The following is a 20,394-nucleotide window of genomic DNA, read 5'->3' as shown; positions in this document are numbered from 1 at the left end:
TATGGTTGTGATATGTCCAAATATAGTAGTGATATGGAATCATCATGTTCATATATGAGCACATCACATTTTCTTGTTACATAAAGTTTGATAGTGTAGTATAATTAAACAGCTCTCACCTTAATCCATTTGCGATGTTCTTCTAGAGACCAGAGATAATGTAAGATGCCATACATTGGCATTCTGTAGTTAAACTTCTGTTCAAATGCGTGTTCATCGCCCGAGAACTCAATGTCATTAAAGATCGTCAGGAGAGATCGTGATAACAACATTCGTAAAGGATGTTCTATGAAAATACGCTGCCTGTGATATCTATAGGAAATATCAGAATATAAATTATATGTTTAATTGAGTTTTAAAGTTGTATTTAGTTCTTCTTAATAAACACAAACAAAAAAATGTTCATTTGTGAATTAAGTGAAACCATGATAGCAAATTGAATACTCACGTAGATATCATATTTGATCGCCCTCTACTGGTAAAGTTCGGCATAAATCCATCTAATATGTCCGCAAGCTTTGCTCGTAAATGATAATTGTTTATCCTCTTTTTATTTCCCATAAACACGATAATAAAACTTAGCAGGTGATCAAGGTGTTCTCCAAACTCTTCAAATTCTTCATCTTTAAATCGTCGTACAAACAGCAGAAAATCAACGATATTTTCAACCACAAATGCTGGGATACATGCCAACGTTGACGGTATTTCTTCTGAGATAGGCAAAGACGGTTTAAATACATTCGTAAGATCATCAGTGAGGGCGCACTGAACAAGTAACTGTGCGGTGGCTGTATAAAAGTTCATACATAGGTTGGTCAGTCTGGTTTCAGAGAGAGCTGCTTTCATTGATAAGAATAAACTTGTTGCTAAAAAAGAGAAGAAATTAATTTATTTTATCTTCATTCAAAGGGCCCACTGTATATATATATGTATGATGAGTTGTATGTATGTATGAGACAGATGTACTAGGTTATTTAAAGTGCACATGAGCCAGATGTTTACACTGGACCTACGGTTTATAGTCCTTATCCGAGAAGACTTTTACCACCAGAACCATGGAGCGAGCCTCGAACCCTTGCCGATGTTATGGCTACTGTACGTATTACGGTTCCACTGTCTTAACCGCTCGGCCACTCACTCGCTTTGTATTTCTTTCACACATAATCTGACAATCAGTTTGAAGTCATGTTTACTACATCATAACTACCTTTCTCCATATTGTCCTGTAGATCATCTAACAGACCCTGTCTTGTCGCAGGTCGTAGTCGTTGGTGCTCTTGGTAGGCTTGTTGGTATTGATGCAACTCTCTGTACACCTTCATGAAGCGATTGTGTAAGACATTAAACCCTAGCTGTAAGCAGCGATGGGTTAAGAAGAAGCAATCCGTTGAAAAGTTAAAGGGTTCTTGTCGCGTTTCTATTGGTCCCTCGTCATCATCAAGTTTTCTAAGGAAATCTGACTTTGGCAAATCTAAGAAAAAAATTGAAATACAATCAATAAATCAAAAAACTTTATTTCTCTTTCTTTTCAACTACAAAAGCAATTTTTTTTTCCAATAATTAAAAATTTTATACAGTAAAAATCATCAAATTATTTTGCAATAATTGAAAAATATATAGAAAACATGCTGAGAATCTTATTTTTTCAACATTCTGTATTTCAATAAGCTCATATCGTGTAAATGGATGAAAATGTATGTTTCTGTTTATTTTTTTTTTTTTACTATATCGCAAATATTGTGCGTGAAGCATGATGGGAAGGGTTTGGGAGCAAACGTGCGTGATTTGATGTTTATACGCGTCGTGACGTTTGCTCCCAAGCCCTTACCATCATGTATTGTGCAATGACGTTTCTTGCGAAAGGAAGCTATTTGCGATAAACCTTATTAAATGTATCAAGGTCAACATATCAAATCTATATCCCTATACGTATTCAATACAATAATGCAAAAGACAAAACCTTACTTTAAAGTTCTGCACTTTATTTTAGGAAGTTTTAGGAATCTATCTCAAAATCCTGGGTGTGCAGCCACTGCTGAACAACAAATCACATCACAAGGTGGCAGCCATTATGATGTTTGGCCTCAAATCAGATTATTTTTACAACACTATTATAAAATTTACCTCTTGAATGAATGCCTTTATTCCTCATGTCGTCACTAGTTTGTATATCTTCTAAACAATACCTAAAATCAACAGCCAACATCCTGGTAGAGTTTGGTTTGGCAAACTTGTTACACATGTGAAGCAGCACAGCACAAAGATTGACAAAGAATCCATCAGACGCATTCTGGTTACCCAATGAAAACATTTTGCCCCGACCTACCATTCACAAATAATAATTACATATGAATAATTAATTTTGCTTTGTAAAGGGCAATTTACACAGACGAGTGGAAAACTGTGTAGCTTGTCCAATGCAGAATCTGTATCTATCCTGAGCGGAAAACCGCTTCTCTATTCCGCGTTGTGTGTAAATGGTCATAAGAAATAACATAGATTCTATATTTTTATTACTGTTACCGTTCGTCGGTGTAAATTGGCCTTAAGACATTTAATGAACAGGCAAACTGCCTTAAAATACTATGACATTTCGAGAATACTATTCTCGAAACATCATCATTATCAGAACTGAAATCAACGTCTAGTTCTCCGCTCTTTGAACTTCTAAATGAGAGCTCTTCGTACCCATAGGTAAAAACCTACAATAACAATGACATTTCAATTATCATACCTGCATTAGCTTTCATACAGTTGCCAAGCCATTCCAGTAATCTATGTTTGTTTTCTGGTGAAGATTTACAAATGTTTATAAATATCTCATGTACCTTGGTGTTCAGTAAGGACGTAAGCTATCAAGAGGTAAAAAATCAAGATATTGTATTATAAAAAAGAATTTTGAAAAGAAAAAAAAAGATATTTTATTATACAATTATTGTATTATATATTTTTTTTTGTATTATATATTTCTCACATTCCTATTAAACACACAAGAATGTTTTTATTATGGTCCTGTTTGTTTAAAATAACAAACCAACATTTGATTGGAGTGGAGCTGTAGCTTGGTGGATAACATGCTTGCATTCCAATCCCAAGGTCCTGGGGTTCAATCCTGACTTAGTGCCAGGGTTGTAACTCACGACTCTTTCAACTTCACTCCCTAAGCCTCAAATGAGACTTAGTTTAAATTATAAAATAGTTTATCGTATATTTGGCGAGTTACTCGCTGTTGGATGGTATTTTAAAAAAAAGATTATGCATTTTAAGATTACATCATATAAACAGACACTAATGATACCAGATTCTCAAGTCTGGCTTAAGTCTGGTGTTTGGAATGTATTTGTTATGATAGAAAAGAATTTAGGTTTTTAACAAAATGAAACCAATGAGATCATTACCTGCCATATTTGGCTCTGGGTAGCAGAATGCTCAATCTGAGTGTTCCTTGATGGCTGATCAAAGAACTGAAAAGTACCGCCGTCGTTATTTTTATTGTACAGACATGTTAAACACAGAATTTTACCGACAACAGAGTCTTCGTACGCTTTCCCGATTTTTTGATCCGCAGGAGTCATGTGATGCAACAGAACCTGTATGTAACAGTTAAATGAAAGCGCTCAGAAAATACACATTCAGAGAGCGAGCGAGGGCTCACTACTTGGTATTTCGTCTTATTTTAAAAGAATACCTAGAATTTTCTTTTTTTTATTTGTGAAGTTATTAATGAACTGATTTTCTTGAATTTCAATATGCATGTTCTGTAAGTATATACCTATTCACACCAAAATATTCAGGATGATAACTTGACAATTGTGGACACTAACGTGTGAACAAGCAAACAAAGCAAGTACTACATTTAGCAAAATTCTATTTTGCCATTTAATAAATTGTGAAATACTGTATTTATCTGTTTATTACATATATATTTTTATATTGTTTCTTGTGGATTTTGTTTACATCTTATGAATGTCTAATTAATATGGCATAATATGAGGTTTTTCCCTATGTGGATTTTAATGAATTGAATTAAATATAGGAAAACCAGACATTCTTATCCAGAGTGAAAGAGTTGATTTTATTATTCCAAATATAAAGGTAGGACTTATTTAAAATGCAAGTTAAAAAGAAAACTATGATACAAACCTCTGCCAGGCAAGACGAATGGCTAAATAACCAAATAATAGCACAATATCCATAATTGACAGACTTTTCTAGGCCAGGTTGCTTGCTCATCTCCTGATGAAGGATTGTGAGAACAGGGCCAAATGCGTCTGTGCACGACATCTCATCTGCATTCACTTGTTCAGCTATGAGTTTGAAAAACTGAGCACTTGTATCAAAATCTAAAAAATATTTGTTATTGTCAACTTCTTTTGTGGGCTGTTCATTATTATAATCTTTAGTTTTGTAGCAAAACTTATTTATTCAACATCAGGGTTAGTAGAATGTACATCTATTTGCTTAGGGAGTATCAAGAATAACGTCAAATTCCAAAGATAAGTAAATAGTCTCAAAACTGAATACATCGCACCTTATCATCTAAACATTGTTATAATAAGTCGTTTTTTTTCTTTAACTGATTATGAAAATATTGACCAACTTACTATTATTTTGAAATTCTCTAAGGACAATGTCAAATACTTGTTGATGAACATTCTGATTGTTGACGACGTCAGGGGTGAGAAGACAAGTAGCAGCGATAGACACAATCACATCCTGGCATCGTTTGAATAGATCCTAAAATGAAAATACTCATAACTTTAATATTATACATTTGGGAAACATGCCACTAGGGACTCAATGCAAGGATGTAAGCGCAACACACAGATGTAAGCGCAACAAAAGTAATTTGGCCAATCACAATGCGATGGATTATTAGTCTAATCGCTTGTGTTGCGGTTCCGTCCTTGCGTTGTGTCATAGTGGGAACCAAGCTTTGTGTGTATAAATTTGCTTAGCATACTGTCTAATATAGTTTAATTTACTTCTTTTTTTTTCATTCAGTGCAATTTATTTAAATAAGCCTTCAGCAATTGCTGATAAAACTGTTTCTACCTACCTCTGTAGTGTTGGGTTGCTTTAGTAGACGTTTGTAACATTCAAATAGATACTTCAAAGCCAGCTTCTCTCCTGCCTCAGCCTTTACGGACTCATTATCCTGATCAGTAGAAGTGTTTATCACCATATCAGATGGAATGGGACACATTAGTCTTTCAAATACAGCCTGAATAAACAAAAACATTAGCCTTTTAAATACAGCATAATATAAAAAAAACATTAGCCTTTCAAATACAGAGCATAAAATAAATTCTTTAAAAAACCAAACATATTTCAACAAAAATTGAGACCACGGCTGAAACAAAATTAATGTGTAATGTGTGTATTAACCATTGATAAATTACCAACCAGAAGTTATTTGAAAATTCTTTTCTAACCAGTTATTTGTTCTCAGCCAGGCTGGGTTGAGTTCTCTTTTCAATAACTTTTTATGATGTATGTGATTGATTTTTATAAAGCTCTGTCTAGACTATGAATGAATGATGATGAAAACCAACAACTACCACAATCATCATTTTTCATAATGGATCAACAATATGCAGACAACATCAGATGGGTGGCAAATTCAAAAACGCAAGTCGAAGAAGTTAGAAACTAAGAAACTAGAAAGCAGAAACCTAATTATAAACAACACTAAAACAGAAGAATATATAATCAAAAGAAAAGGAGACGAATTGTGGGAAAAATGTAAATATCTAGGATCGCTAATTGACACAGATAACGATATGAAACGCCGAAAACAACTCGAAATATCAGCCCTCAACAACTACAAAGAAATTCTAACAAGCAAAAACTTATCACTAGAAGTAAAAATGAGGCTTTTGAATGTATACGTCAGAAGCATATTCATGTACAACTCAGAATTATGGACAATAACCAAAAAACAAGAGGACGAAATTGACTGTTTCAATAGGAAATTATTAAGAAAAATTATAAAAATTAAGTGGCCGTACACAATCAGAAATATAAAACTATACAGCAGAACGAAAGAACTAAAATGGTCAAACATAATAAGGAAAAGAAAATACAAATGGACCGGACATATGCTAAGGCTTCCGAAGGACACTCCAGCCAAATTAGCATTGACAGAATCCATTAGAAAAGTTAAAATACCAGTTGGCAGACCAAAAACTACCTGGATAGGAAACGTAAGCAAAGAACTCAAAAAAGCAAATACATCAATCGCAAAGTTAATGACAGACCATCAGACCACCGAAAGAGAGTCATGGAAACGATTAGCGTATGCAATGTCTATCCAAGGCGAATAGCGTAACAGATGATGATGTCTAGACTATAAAACTTTATGTGACAAAAAATGTGATGTGCCCATATTATATGATGTCATATCACTACCATATTTGGGTATATCACTACCATATTTGGGCACATCACACTTTCTTTGTCAAACTAGTTTGATAATGTAGACAGAGCTTTACAAATGATTACCTGTTGAGCTGATGCAAATTCAATTAATGTCCAATCGTCACCGTAAACTTTTTTAATTTGCTCAGCAATATCAAAGAGAAATACACAATGAGTTGGAACACCATCACTAGCTGAAACAGGTGCTGTTAAAAGGATTAAAAAATCAATAAATAATCTTTAAAAAAAAATCATAAAAAGGTATTTATAATGCTGATAATTACATCTTTGTAGATGTTTTCTTTTCTCATATTGTTCTTCTTCCCTCTGTTATGATGGTTAACACGATATCACAAAAAGATATTGTGGTATGGATTTTTTAGGTCTATCTAAAATACTAAAATCAATTTCCATTACCTTTCCAGAACATTACAACCCCAGGGAAAAATATTTTTCTTGGGTACTAATAATATTGTTTGTGATTATGTATGCAAACCAAACTACTACTACTTACCATCGTTGATTGTGATTAAAAAGACTTTGTGAATAAACTTGGATTCCTTTATAATATTAAGAATCTCCTCATCATCATCCGAATCATCACCAGGAATGACCTCCTCACTGACATCTTGCGATTCTAAATTCGTTTTCAGTGCTGCAAATGGGTTCATCATGTTCGACATTCCCTCATTTTCTAGCTCTGAAAATTAAATTAATATACAGTTAATTAATAAATAATAGGCCTAACATTTATTTCCACAAATAATAATAGAGCAAAATACAGAGTAAATAAAATAATAATAAATATACAACCGATAATGAACATAATAAATACAGGAGCCTAATTATATTACGACCATAGCTAGCCTAGGCCTGGCCCATCCTGGCTACTAAGCATGCTAGGCAGACCCTCTCTATCTATTCTAGCTAGGCCTAGGCCCTAGCCCTCTTCTGCTGGCTGGTAACTGTTAGTTAGGCCTAGACTAGAGTAGAGGCCTAGTTTTAGGACCTCATATAATATGGCTAAAAAAGTCCACCAGAACTAGGCTAATCTATGCTTAACTAAGCTCCATTAATATACCTGATAAACTACTCCTATCCATAACACATTAACTTTATTAAAGCCTTGATTTATCTTCTTTATTTGGTAGAAAATAAATTTATTTTATTGAGTATTGCAAAATATAAATATCGTCTGCATCATGTCAGTGCTCTGAACTTGAGGGCGGTGTCACTTCAGAGTTTTTTTTAAAAACAACACGTGGGGAGACAGGGTTGGTCATAGCCTAAGTTGTGAAAGTATGTCTTTACCCAAAGTCACTGTAGAAGTGCATTTTGCCCAGAGATTGGCTAGTAATGAAAAACCAACAAGAGACAAAACTATCAAGAAACTTCGGTTATGGATGACAGTTCGATCTAAGAGTGGGAAGCGTATGTAACCGTATTTATCTGGAGAGTAGTAGGCTAGGCCTAGCTGGGTCGTATGGCTGGGTCTGGGAAAGCCCTGCTACGCGGAGGATTGGGAAATGTAGTACAGTGTAGTAGGCTAGGCCTAGTGGATAAGCTGGTACACTGCAATTCATTATTAGACGCCCATAATAATGGCATTATTATTTATGTCAATATCAAATATATATATATTATCAAATATATAGGCTAAAACTAAACCAATCTTTGTAAATTTTTTACAAATTGATTTTTTATTTTTAATGTAGCCTATAGTATAGGCCTACTAGATAATTTTAAGCCCTAGTTTTCTATTTTACACAGATCGTGCATCTAGTGCCCATCCATACCAAAAATTACAATTTGGTGTAAAATAAAGGCTAATATTAATAATGGCACTACTGTTTATTAACTAATTAATTGTTTATTAACAAATGAATTGTTTCTATTGAACGGCTGACCCTATCGATGACCAACTACAAATTGATTTAATAGCCAAGGCTATTTTGTATTTTAAATGATAATGGTTTTTTCTACAGATGCATTCAGTGAAGAAGACTTTCTAAAATTATGGAAGGGACTATTTTACTGCATGTGGATGTGTGATAAGGCTGTAGTACAAGAAGAGTTAGCCGATAACATTGCGAAGCTTGTGCATAAACTGCATACTACAGATTCAGGTATTTTGAATAAATGCAGACCCTCCACAAAAACTAAGCTCTTTATGATGAGAGACCTAGCAACGAAGAATCACATTTTCAATTTTTAGTATCTATGGTTTAATTAGTGAAAAAATTTAAGATTGATTTGTAGCAATTTTGGTCTAAAATTAGCTTACATTGGACATGGCTAATAACATTTAACGCATTGTATACACCTGTTAAACACTATAAATAAATGAAAATATTATTATTACAGCAATGATGTTTTTTAAGACATTTCTAAAAACAATGGAGAGAGAGTGGCATGGAATTGATCGACTTCGGATGGATAAATATTACATGGTAGGTTACATATTTACTTTGGTAAAAGATTATCTGATTTTGTCTTACTGTCTAGCTCAACATAGCTGGTTAAAATCATCGGTAATGAGTCATTCTTTTAATAAGTCTGGTTCTGTAGTGAGGTAGAGAGCAAGGAAGCACAATTGACATACCTGGTTAGATCATCATCGCAAATCGATACCTCCCATTTCTTGCTTTTCTTGTTCAGTTTATCAGACGTTTGTTCCGTGAGCAACTAGAGTTTGTGAAACAGAACCACTGGGACAAAGAACACATAGAAGCCTTTCTGGACGTCTTGAAACAGGGTCTTTTGAATCCAACTAGCCCTACAAAGGCACTGGGCCTACTCCATCACATATCAGACATCTATTTGGAGGAACTTACACGTGTCGGTGCCTCTCAGGTATGTAAAATACACAGGTACAAAATATCTTGTAATGGACAAATACAAAAATATGAAATAAAAATACACCAAAAATAGAAATAAGGAATCACCTTCTTAAAAAGTATGGAATGTATTGTTAAAAAAAATAATGTACTGTCGGTGTTTATGACTATTAATTTGTATATTTATCAATTAAACATTAAGCTCTGTCTACACTATCAAACTGTATGTGACAAAAAAATGATGTGCCCATAATATGGAGATGATGATGTCATATCACTAGCATATTTGGGCACATCACACTTTTTTTGTCAATCTAGTTTGATAGTGTAGACAGAGCTTTAGAGTATATTATTTTTTATCCAACTCTAATAGTTGTCTCCACAAGAAACTCTGATGTTCATTGATCCATTCTGCATTCTGGTTGCCAAGACAAGAAAGTAATTTAAGTATTAAACTTATTTGACAAGTTCACTGCAAAGCGATGCCTAGTTAGTACTTCGCATCGATGTCTTATTCAGTTGGTCGAATACTGTAGCATTAACTTTTGGTATAGATTTACAAGTACAATGAAACACCTTCTTTAAGACCAGACACCCCTATTAAGGTGACACTTTCTTGTAAACAAACACAAAGGTCAAACCCTATACAGTGGACACCCCTTTACCCCTAGTTAAGGAGACATTTTAGTGGGTTCCTAAGGTGACCCCCTTTTTTGGGTTCTAGTGTAGTAGAACAGAAATTAAAGATTCTTTGTTTAGTATCAATGGTTTTTATCTGAATTTAGTAAATCCTTGATGAAAACACTTCTTCGTGAAATCTTTGAGGATATCGTAGTTCACTCAACAGTTGGAATGGAAGAGGTGCTGGAAGAGGAAAAGAGGTTGGCAAAGGAACAAAAAGAAGAAGATGGGGAGGAAGAGGAGGGTGAAGATAGTGAAGAAGAAGATCCAAGGCTGCCTGTAAGCAACAATTTATATCAATTGAATATATATTGTCAAGTCTCATTTGAGGCTTAGGGAGTGGAGTTGAAAGAGTCGTGAGTTACAACCCTGGCCCTAGGTCAGCATTGAACCCCAGACCTTGGGATTGGAAGGCAAGCACGCTACAGCTCCACTATTGTCCTTAATTGTTGTTTTCTTTAGTTTGATTACAGTGCTATTGGGGACCGTTTATTTATGTTGGGAAGCCAGAAAGAAACGCCAGGTTTGAACAGAAAGAAAATGTATCATATGGCACAACAGTAAGATTTTAATTTCAACGGTTTTAAAAATCACTTAAGCACGTCTACACTATCAAACTAGTTTGACAAAAGAATGTGATGTGCCCAAATATGGACATGATGATGTCATATCACTACCATACTTGGGCACATCACACTTTTTTTGTTAAAACAGTTTGATAGTGTAGACAGAGCTTAAGACATAAGAATTAAAATGTGACATGGTCTGAAATGGTTACAGAGGTTATTTTGAAATAGATACAGTGACTTGGATATACAGTATTTAATAAGCTTACAGTATTTATAATTGGTATCATTTTATATTCTGATTTTAAACAATAGGTTTCAAGATCTTGCCAAAGGTATTTACCCTATACCAGATCTAGAGGAATTGGCGCAGATATCATCAGAGGATGAAATTGAAGACGATGTCAAATTAAAGCACAAGAGAAAACAAAAGAAACGGATGCTAGAAGCAAAGATGGTAAAAGGAAAAAAAGCAGAGAATGGAGGGATGAATGGTATTAAAGAAAATAAAGAAGAAAATGTAAATGATGATTTAAATGTGAAGAAGAGAAAGAAAAAACAAAAAAAGGTGTTGGAGATTGAAGAAAACAACTCAACAGAAACAGATGCAGCAATAATGAGCAAAATTTCCCAAAAAATCAAGTTAAAAAAGAAAGAAAAAGTGAAGAAAGTTGCAGATGACAGTAAAGTTGAAATTGTTGATATGCAGGAAGAAAGTACAAAGAAAAAGAAGAAGAAAATGAAGGAAGAAGATCAGATAGTTCCAGAATCTCAAGAAAGTTTGGATAACGTGGAAGTAACAAAGGTCATAAAAAGGTCTAAAGGAGCCAAACGGAAATGTCAACAAGTGGATGAGCCATTTGCAGCATTCCAGGCTGTGTCTACACCCCCTGCAATTGTTTTTAAGAAGTTGGTTGCACCAGGAACAGAAATAAAAAAACAAAAGGTTTAAATTAACAGTTATTTGTTTATAATGCCCATTATTGGTTATCCGCACTTGGCGGATAACCCCTTGTTATTGTCAGGATCTTTTTTTTTTTTTTTTTTTTTTCTTTTTTTTTTTTTTTTTCTATATTCTTCTTTCTTTCCACGAATTTTGTTGCACGCATATTTCTAATTCTGGCCAACATTAGATTGTATAACTTTGTCATAAGATTGACCTGTAGCTGTAAATGTGCAAGAAACTTTGTTTTATGAATTTCGAGTCGCGCAGCGCAAGTTACGCGCGATTTTATGAATTTCAATGATTGATCATAGATTAAAAACCAAAAGTTATTTTGTATTGAAACTTTGTGAAAATTTAAGTCATACCATGCGCAAACTTTTTATGGATTAAAAATGGCATGTTTCACAGAAAGTTACGCGCGCACGCGCGTTTAAAATTTCAAAATGCGAAAAATCAATTTCTAATCAACTTTCTACGCGTTTCATGTCATTTTGAGCATTTCAAAAATTCCGACGCGTGCGCAATTTTTTGCGCACGTAGCGCAAAATCATTTTTTTTTTTGCTTGATTTTTGTTTTTTCAACTTTTTCTAGTAATTTTACCAACTTTCAAACAATTTTGACTTAAAATCACGTCATACGAGCACGTTAAATTGAACAATTTGCGCGCGTTTTTGATGAAAAAGTTCAAAAATTTGTCAAATAATGCCTTTTTTAAAAATGTCATAGATTTCAAACTACGTGGTGACATTTTTTAAAATTACAGATTCTGGAAGTTGATGAGTTGTAGATATCAAATCATGAATCAATATGGCTAACCGGACATTGTGACGTCATCGTATGGCCACTTGAATATAAAATATATGATTTTTGTATCTTTCGTCATAGCTTATCACATTTAATAGAGCGCATCTCCACTTATCCGTATTCCATTTCCCCATTTTTTTTTATATTGTCTAGGTCAATCAATTACCATTCGCATGATTCACCATTTTTAAAATTGTGATGACGTCATCATGTTCAAAAGCGTAAATAACTTTGATCACTTATTTTTACCTATACGGCACTGTATGTAGTATGTATACAGTATATAGTGTATACTGTATATACTTAGACGTGACACAAAATAGAGAGCACACTGAAATTGTTTTAATGGCATAATCGTTTTTCTGTTTGCAATATTCTAACGTATGACGTGGCCTTTGCGCTGCGGATAACCTAACTCGTCCGTAGTGACGAGTTCAAATCTAGTTGTTTTTATTTCAGTACATCCATAAACATAACATTTTGGCTACATTGCTGTTTAGCTTCAGATTTCATCATCAACCTTGGGTATTGATGCCGTTTTTGTCAATTTGAATTCGGTGTGTGATTAGAAGGAACCCGTTAAGGAACCATCAAGTTTTTAAGATCATGGTGATGAGCAATGGTAAAACATTAATTTTGTGTACCAATAAAAAAATAATTTTTGTTTTTGTTAGGTTTGTAGGTTGACAGATCCAGGGTCGGCGCCTCCCACATTCAAGAAGCACGTCAAAATCACACTCTCAAAGAACACAAATCATAGTAAGTAGTTAAAGCACTACAGGATATAAAACATTGATATACAGTACAATTATATAAGGTCAAAGAAGATGGATAGGTTGATTATGAACACTGGGTATGAAATGCCCAAATGTATGGTACACCAGCAAGGACAAATATTAGGTGGACAGCACAAACTATGTATGATCTAATTTGTTAAATGCTTCTTTTGCAGAACAATCCGACTATAAGAAACAAGTAAAATGCAGCCCAGGTATACCATTTGATAGTACTAAAAAACCATCACATTCTGCTCTAAAGAGCACGCCAACACCACCAGTCAAAAGGACCAAGACCGCTATACCGGCAACCAAACTGTCAATCAAGAAAAAGAGTCGTCGTCGAAGCAGTGCTGCAGACTTCTTCTGAAAGACACGACGACATTGATGTTTTAATTGCACATTTTATAAAGGCTTATTTCAAACAAATTGGTGACATCTAAGGCTCTGTCTACACTATTAAACTAGTTTGACAAAAAAAAGTGTGATATGCCCAAATATGGTAGTGATAGACATCATCATGTTCATATATGGGCACATCATATTTCTTTTGTCGCATAAAGTTTGATAGTGTAGACACAAGTAACGTAAATATATACCATGTAATCATGATTTCATTAAATAAAATATCTAATTTGTTTTCTTAGAATTTTATTATGTGAATTTTAATAAAAGATTTAAAACATTGTATACTTGTAAATTGTCCTGCTTCCAACAACATCCAGTCACCTAGCGCCTCAAATTCTTTCTGGAAGATGTATCGAGTTCTTTGCACACGATGAGCGACTTTTCTTATTGGACCAATAAAGAGTCTGTATTTTACACTGGACCAATAGAGATTCTGCATGTGTACATGTTTCAATACTCTACATTTGCAATGGTTTTATTCACTTAATTTTACAATGAACAAAAAAGACAAAAGGCAATATTTTCACTAAAATCACAAACTACTTTATTACACACTAGTATAGACAATTTCTCAAGGAGTAAAAACTGCCTCTTTACGAAGATTGCATTAGTACAAGCAAAACTTAAACCCCTTATCTAAATGCTATTCAAATATATGTGATATATATTTGTGATATATAAACATCGGGCTAATGAGGTTGATGTTTTTAAAAGACATTGACCTACTACCGGAGGTGTAACTGGGGGCTAAAAGGTATTTCACATAAGGGAACAACACAAATGATGAAATGAGTAGCCCTGTAATACAGGAGTACAGGGCTTGCATTTTAGGTACGGCCGACCTTGACGGCCTATATGAAAATACATAACACTCTTCATCTCGTTTAACCACCATCATTCCGCTATGAAGCTTTATGTACAAGTTAGGGACGATTGCACTACGCAACAGAGATCAACATACGTACGTGAAGAATGCAACAGAGATCAATATATGCGCATTCCCTAAATCGCTTTACTGCACATGTGCACGGTGTTCCAGTCAACTGTACAGCCTTCCGATTGAAACTAGACCATGTACCTAATATGTATACAGTAGTCCTATTAAGGGCACACCATGAAATGAAGAATGCCCAATATGTTTTAACACTAAGGCCTGACCAATTAATAACTGGACACCCCTACAGACAACTTTGTTGGGTCCCAAAGATGTCCCTTTATCCCTTCACATGTGCAGTAAAGTTTTTCATAATGTTCATTTCGTAGTCACGTCAATGCACAGCGTAGTGCAAAGTCCCTATCTAAGGATAACATTTCCCATACCCTGGCCAAGCTGTATTTTTTTATATTAATTGCATGTTTTTTTTTTCTCATCAATGTCAAATATATAAAATCCACTTCAAAAATCTCCAGTAAAAACGGTGGCACATGAATGGTGCTGAGGTCTGTACACACTATAGATAATTGTCCAATTTATTTCTAAGTTGATCAAACTAAATTTTCCCAAATTACACAGAGAACAAACTGCAAAAATGAACGCGCAACAAGATAAGAAAAATTGCCTCGATGACTAAATAGATATTTTGGTCAGCATTTTGAGATGAAACGACTACTAATATAACAAATGAAAACATACAAAAGAAACAATCATAAATTGTTATATCAATGCTTGGCTGTGAACAAAGTAAAGCCAAAAAAAAAAAAATAAAGAATTATCAAACAATTAGAACAATTTAATGACTATATTATGGATTTACACAACCATTACATCATACCTATCAAGGGGATTCCCCATCACTGAGTATGATCAATGACATCATTATAGAAAATCTACTCACATGCAAAATGACCATGTAACAGTATGGCCATAATACAATTAATGACCATATAAGAATGACTACAATGACCAAATAAGGTTATTGACCAAATAAGGTAACTACCCTATACGGTCAATGACCATATAAGGCAATGACCCTATAAGAGTAATGACCATATAAGGATAATTATACAATTAATACACCATTATATAAAAGTTGCAATGAACAAGCTATTAAGATCCAACACTGGTCGTCTTTGACAATTATAAACATTGTAAAAGGGTAAAAATACTCAAAAAATTTGCTTCTAAATTTATCTAAACTTGTCTTAAATTCGGTATGAAGCATTTAAGAGGAAAAAAAAATCACATAATGCATCGACAGCTTTGGTATTTAGTAATTTAAATATCTAATTAATAACTAAGCTTTAATTTTTTTTTGTCATTATTACTATATTTTTTTTCTGGTTTGAAATAAGAATATATTTACCTTAAAACCAAACTATCCTACATACTTTTACATGGATAATAGGAGTTATATAATGTATAGTGATCAAGATATCTTGGCTGCCAAGTTCCTCGAAGGCTCCTGAGTTGCTCAAAGGCTGCCGAGTTCCTCAAAGGCTCCCGATATCTACTAGTTTATTTGTATAATACAGAATGTTGGTCAAACTAATCACACAAATTTCAACCAATTTTGAATTGATATATTGGACACAAATTACTTTATTGTGAAAATATCTAAAAAGCCTGCTGGCTGAGAATATGTACATGCTAATACATTTGATGTAATAAACTAATTTCAATATCTCAAATACTTGGGTACCGACACCTGGATACGGACACCTGGGTACTATCTTGGATTAGAGGTAAATCTCCAACTCCAACTTTGCAGCACGCTTCTGTAACATTTTTCTATTATCCTGCCGAATTATCTCAACATAGAGGTATAACTCAATGAATCTCAACATAGAGGTACACCTCGATGAATCTCAACATAGAGGTATACCTCGATGAATCTCAACATAGAGTTATACCTAAATGAGTCTCAAGGTATACCTCAATATGTCTAACATATAGGTATACCTCAATGAGTCTCAACATAGAGGTATACCTCAATGAATCTCAACATAGAGGCATACCTCGATGAATCTCAACATAGAGGCATACCTCAATGAATCTCAACATAGAGGCATACCTCAATTTATGTCAGCATAGAGGTATACATCAATTTATGTCAGCATAGAGGTATACATCAATTTACGTCAACATAGAGGTATACCTCTATGTATGTCAGCATAGAGGGATACGTCGATCTATCTCTTTATTTATATAACATCTATGAATCAACACATCTTTTTATTTCTTGCACATCACATTAATTATGTTTATACAAAAAGAACAAAAAAAACATTATACACCTCAAATTAATCTAGATGTTATACATTATCCGCAGCAAAACATTGTACACTAATATTCAACGTTAAATAAAAAAAGCCATCGAAATAATTAACAACAAACTTGTCAACTTTGAACTCTTAAAAACTTGGCACTCTTATCTTAATATACAATTTCACTAATCACTTTTTATCGAGATACTTTTCCTCTAATTTTACAATATTTTTCTGTCGCGTAATAATTAATTTACACTCCCTAAAAAACAGACTATACAGTTTATGACATATAGATCATTTCATAAACATGATACGGAGAATAATATACGGGGAAAAAATCACAGGATGACGCGTGATTGGTTGAATTATAAGTGTTACTATGGAAATTGTCCAACCAAGATGATACTGTATAGAAAAAGACTACTAATTTATATCTTCATTGAATGTGACGAAAATATGCAATTATCTTTCAGTTTAATTTGAAAATTGATTGACAGATTAACAATCTTGAAAATGATTCTCTAATCAGAAATACTGGTTGTAGACGATACGTCGCCCTCTTCGTTATGCTATCATTGAAAGTCTTGAAAGTCCTTTTCATGAGCAAGCTCACTGTGAAAATACAAAATATAAACATTTATATTAGTCAAAGCAATCAAAGTCTAATTTTAATAATCTCGTGCTAACTTTAATAATCTCGTGCTAACTTTAATAATCTTGTGCTAACTTTAATAATCTCGTGCTAACTTTAATAATCGCGTGCTAACTTTAATAATCGCGTGCTAACTTTAATAATCGCGTGCTAACTTTAATAATCTCGTGCTAACTTTAATAATCTCGTGCTAACATTAATAATCTCGTGCTAACATTAATAATCTTGTGCTAACTTTAATAATCTCGTGCTAACTTTAATAATCTTGTGCTAACTTTAATAATCTCGTGCTAACTTTAATAATCTCGTGCTAACTTTAATAATCTCGTGCTAACTTTAATAATCTCGTGTTAACTTTAATAATCTCATGCTAACTTTAATAATCTCGTGCTAACTTTAATAAGCTCATGGAACATGTCAAAGTTACTCTACTCCAGTATTCTCATGTATAATGTAGAATTCATGGGTCGGTTGCTTCAAAAAACAGTGTGTATGATTAACAAAAAAAAAAGGGCTTGATAAATGCATGAACAGGTTAAAGGTCAAACTAAATGTAGTTTACTGCAGTGATATAAATTTGACATTGTCCCCTTCTTGTTGTAACAAAATCAATAATTTTAAAATTAAAAAAAAATAATAAAAAAAGAATAGAGGGAAACTAAAAAAGGAGTTAGAATTAAAACGTGGACCTTTGGAAGTTGTAAGCTCTCAACATTTGTGAATGTGTTCAGCATGGAATAAGTATTGTAACAAAAGGAAGATGAGTGACATGCTACGTCTATTATGCCTAAATTGTAGACAGGTGTAGATTTAAAAAGTTTGAAACTGGAAACATGAAACATAAAGCTCTGTCTACACTATCAAAATAGTTTGACAAAAAAGTGTGATGTGCCCAAATATGGTAGTGATATGCCATCATCATGTCCATATATGGGCACATTTGTTTTTCGACATAAAGTTTGATAGTGTAGACAGAGCTTAAGCAATTGTATTTAGAACAAAATGAAAATGCTTGATGTTCAGGTCTTCATTTCAGAAAGCTTAAAGCTCTGTCTACACTATCAAGCAGTGACCAAAAAATTTGATGTGCCCATATATGGACATAATGATGTCATATCACTACCATATTTGGCAATATCACTACCATATTTGGGCACAGCAAACTTTTTTTGTTAAACTAGTTTGATAGTGTAGACAGAGCTTAAGAAACATAATTACAAAGTTCTGTATACAGAAATGTAACTGGTGTGCATTTTGCCAAACAATCTGGAGGTGAGGGCGGAGGTGGAGAATGGAAAATGCTATGTAACAAAAAGAAATATGAATATCACATGTAAACAAATGAATAATAAACTACAAAATCTAAAAAAGTACCCTAAACTCTTTACTTTTATTTTGTTTAAAATCTACATTGAGTATCAATGAGCTGGGTTTGCTTAAACAACTGCTTCAAAATGTGAAAACCGTAAAACAAAAAATAAACTTTGAACGTTTCGAATAAAACCAACGTGCGGGAGACAAAAACAAATTAAACGTAATGATCGTGATAAAACAAAATCTTTAAACGTGTGGGAGACAAAACCAAAACTATATATAAAATCATGATCACATAATTTATGTACAGGAGACAAACATCAAAACAAATATCCATCGTAACAAAACATTAAATCGACTTTCTACTAACAGTATCTATACACGATTATAATAATCTCAGAATTTAATAGGTACAACAAATACATGTGCAAAAACAATACAAAAACTGCTTGTACTATTTTCCTATCATTACTTCACCCATGCTCCTAAAAAACTGAAAAACCTAAAGTATGTTAACACCACCAAGCATAGCACATGCTATCCCAATATAAAATGTAGTCTTTACTAAATATTCCTAAATAAAATAGAAAAGTGAAAATAGAGTGAATAGGGAATAGGATAAACAGGTAGGATGAAGTTGACAGCAGAACACATACAACAAGTGGAAGCAATGCATGTTTTCAGATTTACTGTACAATAATTGAACGGATATATTCCTAACCCCACCTCCCAACATGTTTCAAATATAATTATAGTAACAACAGGTGAATGGAAATATTACTCAACTATTTATTTCAGAAAAAAATTATTTCGTCGAAATAATTTTTTACCAAAATAAACAGCGTACAATTACACAGTTGTACAGGGTTGTAACAATACAATTCACTCGCAGCAGGTCATGTTAAGAACGAAATTTTAAAAAATCAACTCACAGTGAGAAATTATTTACTCCGCTGTTCCCTGATTACTTCTGTTTTAAAAAAAAAGATAAGTATAAAAAAAGATAAGTTAGTATCGTCGTCTTCTGATCGTACAGCTACTACTACTGTATTCGGTAAAGCTCTGAGAAGCAGCCAAGCAACATGCAATCTCAACATGATCATACAAGGCTAGAAATTCACCCTAGCAAACTTAGAGAAATTTGCTAGTAGGTGCTTCATAGTTGCTAGTTTACCATTTTAAAACTAGTTAATGTTTGTTAGTTGTAATTTGTTTTAGTTACTTTTACTGTAGTAAAGGTACAGTACAATATACTTGATCTGCCAATTCTGGTTAATTTATTTACCAAAAACTCACCTGCTTTACTAATCAAATTTTTAACAACTAGATAATGTTTGCTAGTTGATAAAAAAAAAAGTAAATTTCTAGCCCTGAATAACATTGAGAATATATCAAATAATACATTAATTTAGAATGTAATACTTTATATTGCAATAATATAATACATAAATGTATTATCATAAATATAGAATATAAATATGTGTACAATTTATAACTTTAGTTTTATTATGGTAGTACATGCACGGTGCTTTTTACAATTAAAAGGTTAGGTTCACATCATATTAGTAAGTGTACAGAAAGTATATTAGTTTTTATTATGGTAGTACATGCACGGTGCATTTTAATATTAAAAGGTTAGGTTCAAATCCTATTATTTGTTAGTAAGTGTATGCAGGTTAGTGTGCAAATGGTCACAAAACTACAGAATGTTTTTATAAATATATCAAATAATAATGTATAGATATTTTGAGCTATGCTACTGTACTAATATAAAGGTATATA

At 33.2% G+C, this 20,394-nt stretch overlaps 3 protein-coding genes across 12 annotated transcripts in view; 1 reads left to right on the top strand and 2 right to left on the bottom strand.

Annotated features, from left to right (window-relative positions):
* LOC144850766 (ubiquitin conjugation factor E4 A-like) overlaps positions 1-7,609 on the bottom strand; it is a 34,271-nt gene extending 26,662 nt beyond the window's left edge. For both annotated transcript variants that reach the window (XM_078708185.1, XM_078708184.1), the window contains exons 1-12: positions 7,502-7,609; positions 6,935-7,120; positions 6,505-6,626; positions 5,060-5,224; positions 4,605-4,737; positions 4,144-4,343; positions 3,399-3,590; positions 2,735-2,852; positions 2,125-2,322; positions 1,208-1,471; positions 449-866; positions 120-312 (exon numbers count right to left, since the gene is read on the bottom strand). In XM_078708185.1, the coding sequence (XP_078564311.1) occupies positions 120-312; positions 449-866; positions 1,208-1,471; positions 2,125-2,322; positions 2,735-2,852; positions 3,399-3,590; positions 4,144-4,343; positions 4,605-4,737; positions 5,060-5,224; positions 6,505-6,626; positions 6,935-7,120; positions 7,502-7,523 (2,211 nt within the window). In that variant the 5' untranslated portion in view covers positions 7,524-7,609. The remainder of the gene's footprint in view (positions 1-119; positions 313-448; positions 867-1,207; positions 1,472-2,124; positions 2,323-2,734; positions 2,853-3,398; positions 3,591-4,143; positions 4,344-4,604; positions 4,738-5,059; positions 5,225-6,504; positions 6,627-6,934; positions 7,121-7,501) is intronic.
* A 77-nt stretch (positions 7,610-7,686) lies between these two features.
* Positions 7,687-13,719, top strand: LOC144850773 (ribosomal RNA processing protein 1 homolog A-like). Its single transcript, XM_078708202.1, has 10 exons — positions 7,687-7,851; positions 8,406-8,546; positions 8,785-8,870; positions 9,079-9,273; positions 9,631-9,695; positions 10,043-10,217; positions 10,401-10,498; positions 10,820-11,450; positions 12,930-13,014; positions 13,208-13,719. Exons 1-10 carry the CDS (start codon positions 7,722-7,724, stop codon positions 13,399-13,401), a joined length of 1,800 nt encoding a protein of 599 aa, XP_078564328.1. The 5' UTR covers positions 7,687-7,721; the 3' UTR covers positions 13,402-13,719.
* Positions 13,720-13,959: 240 nt separating this feature from the next.
* LOC144850767 (neural cell adhesion molecule 2-like) overlaps positions 13,960-20,394 on the bottom strand; it is a 46,911-nt gene continuing 40,476 nt past the window's right edge. For 8 of the 9 annotated variants that reach the window (XM_078708186.1, XM_078708192.1, XM_078708194.1 and 5 more), the window contains 2 exons: positions 19,545-19,582; positions 13,960-17,258 (listed from right to left, as the gene is read on the bottom strand). In XM_078708186.1, the coding sequence (XP_078564312.1) occupies positions 19,558-19,582 (25 nt within the window). In that variant the 3' untranslated portion in view covers positions 13,960-17,258; positions 19,545-19,557. The remainder of the gene's footprint in view (positions 17,259-19,544; positions 19,583-20,394) is intronic. The other variant, XM_078708195.1, reaches the window with a different exon arrangement.

Source organism: Antedon bifida, chromosome 8 (genome assembly GCF_963402885.1).
Source record: "Antedon bifida chromosome 8, ecAntBifi1.1, whole genome shotgun sequence".
Classification (NCBI taxonomy): Eukaryota; Metazoa; Echinodermata; class Crinoidea; order Comatulida; family Antedonidae; genus Antedon; species Antedon bifida.
This window is presented reverse-complemented; position numbering and strand designations above follow the sequence as displayed.

Excerpts from the sequence above, each read along its gene's own strand:
- LOC144850773 (XM_078708202.1), top strand. The coding sequence starts at position 7,722 with ATGTCTTTACCCAAAGTCACTGTAGAAGTGCATTTTGCCCAGAGATTG. Across the intron at positions 7,852-8,405 it reads TCGATCTAAGAGTGGGAAGC|ATGCATTCAGTGAAGAAGAC; the intron begins GTATGTAACCGT and ends TTTTTTCTACAG. Across the intron at positions 13,015-13,207 it reads CTCAAAGAACACAAATCATA|AACAATCCGACTATAAGAAA; the intron begins GTAAGTAGTTAA and ends CTTCTTTTGCAG.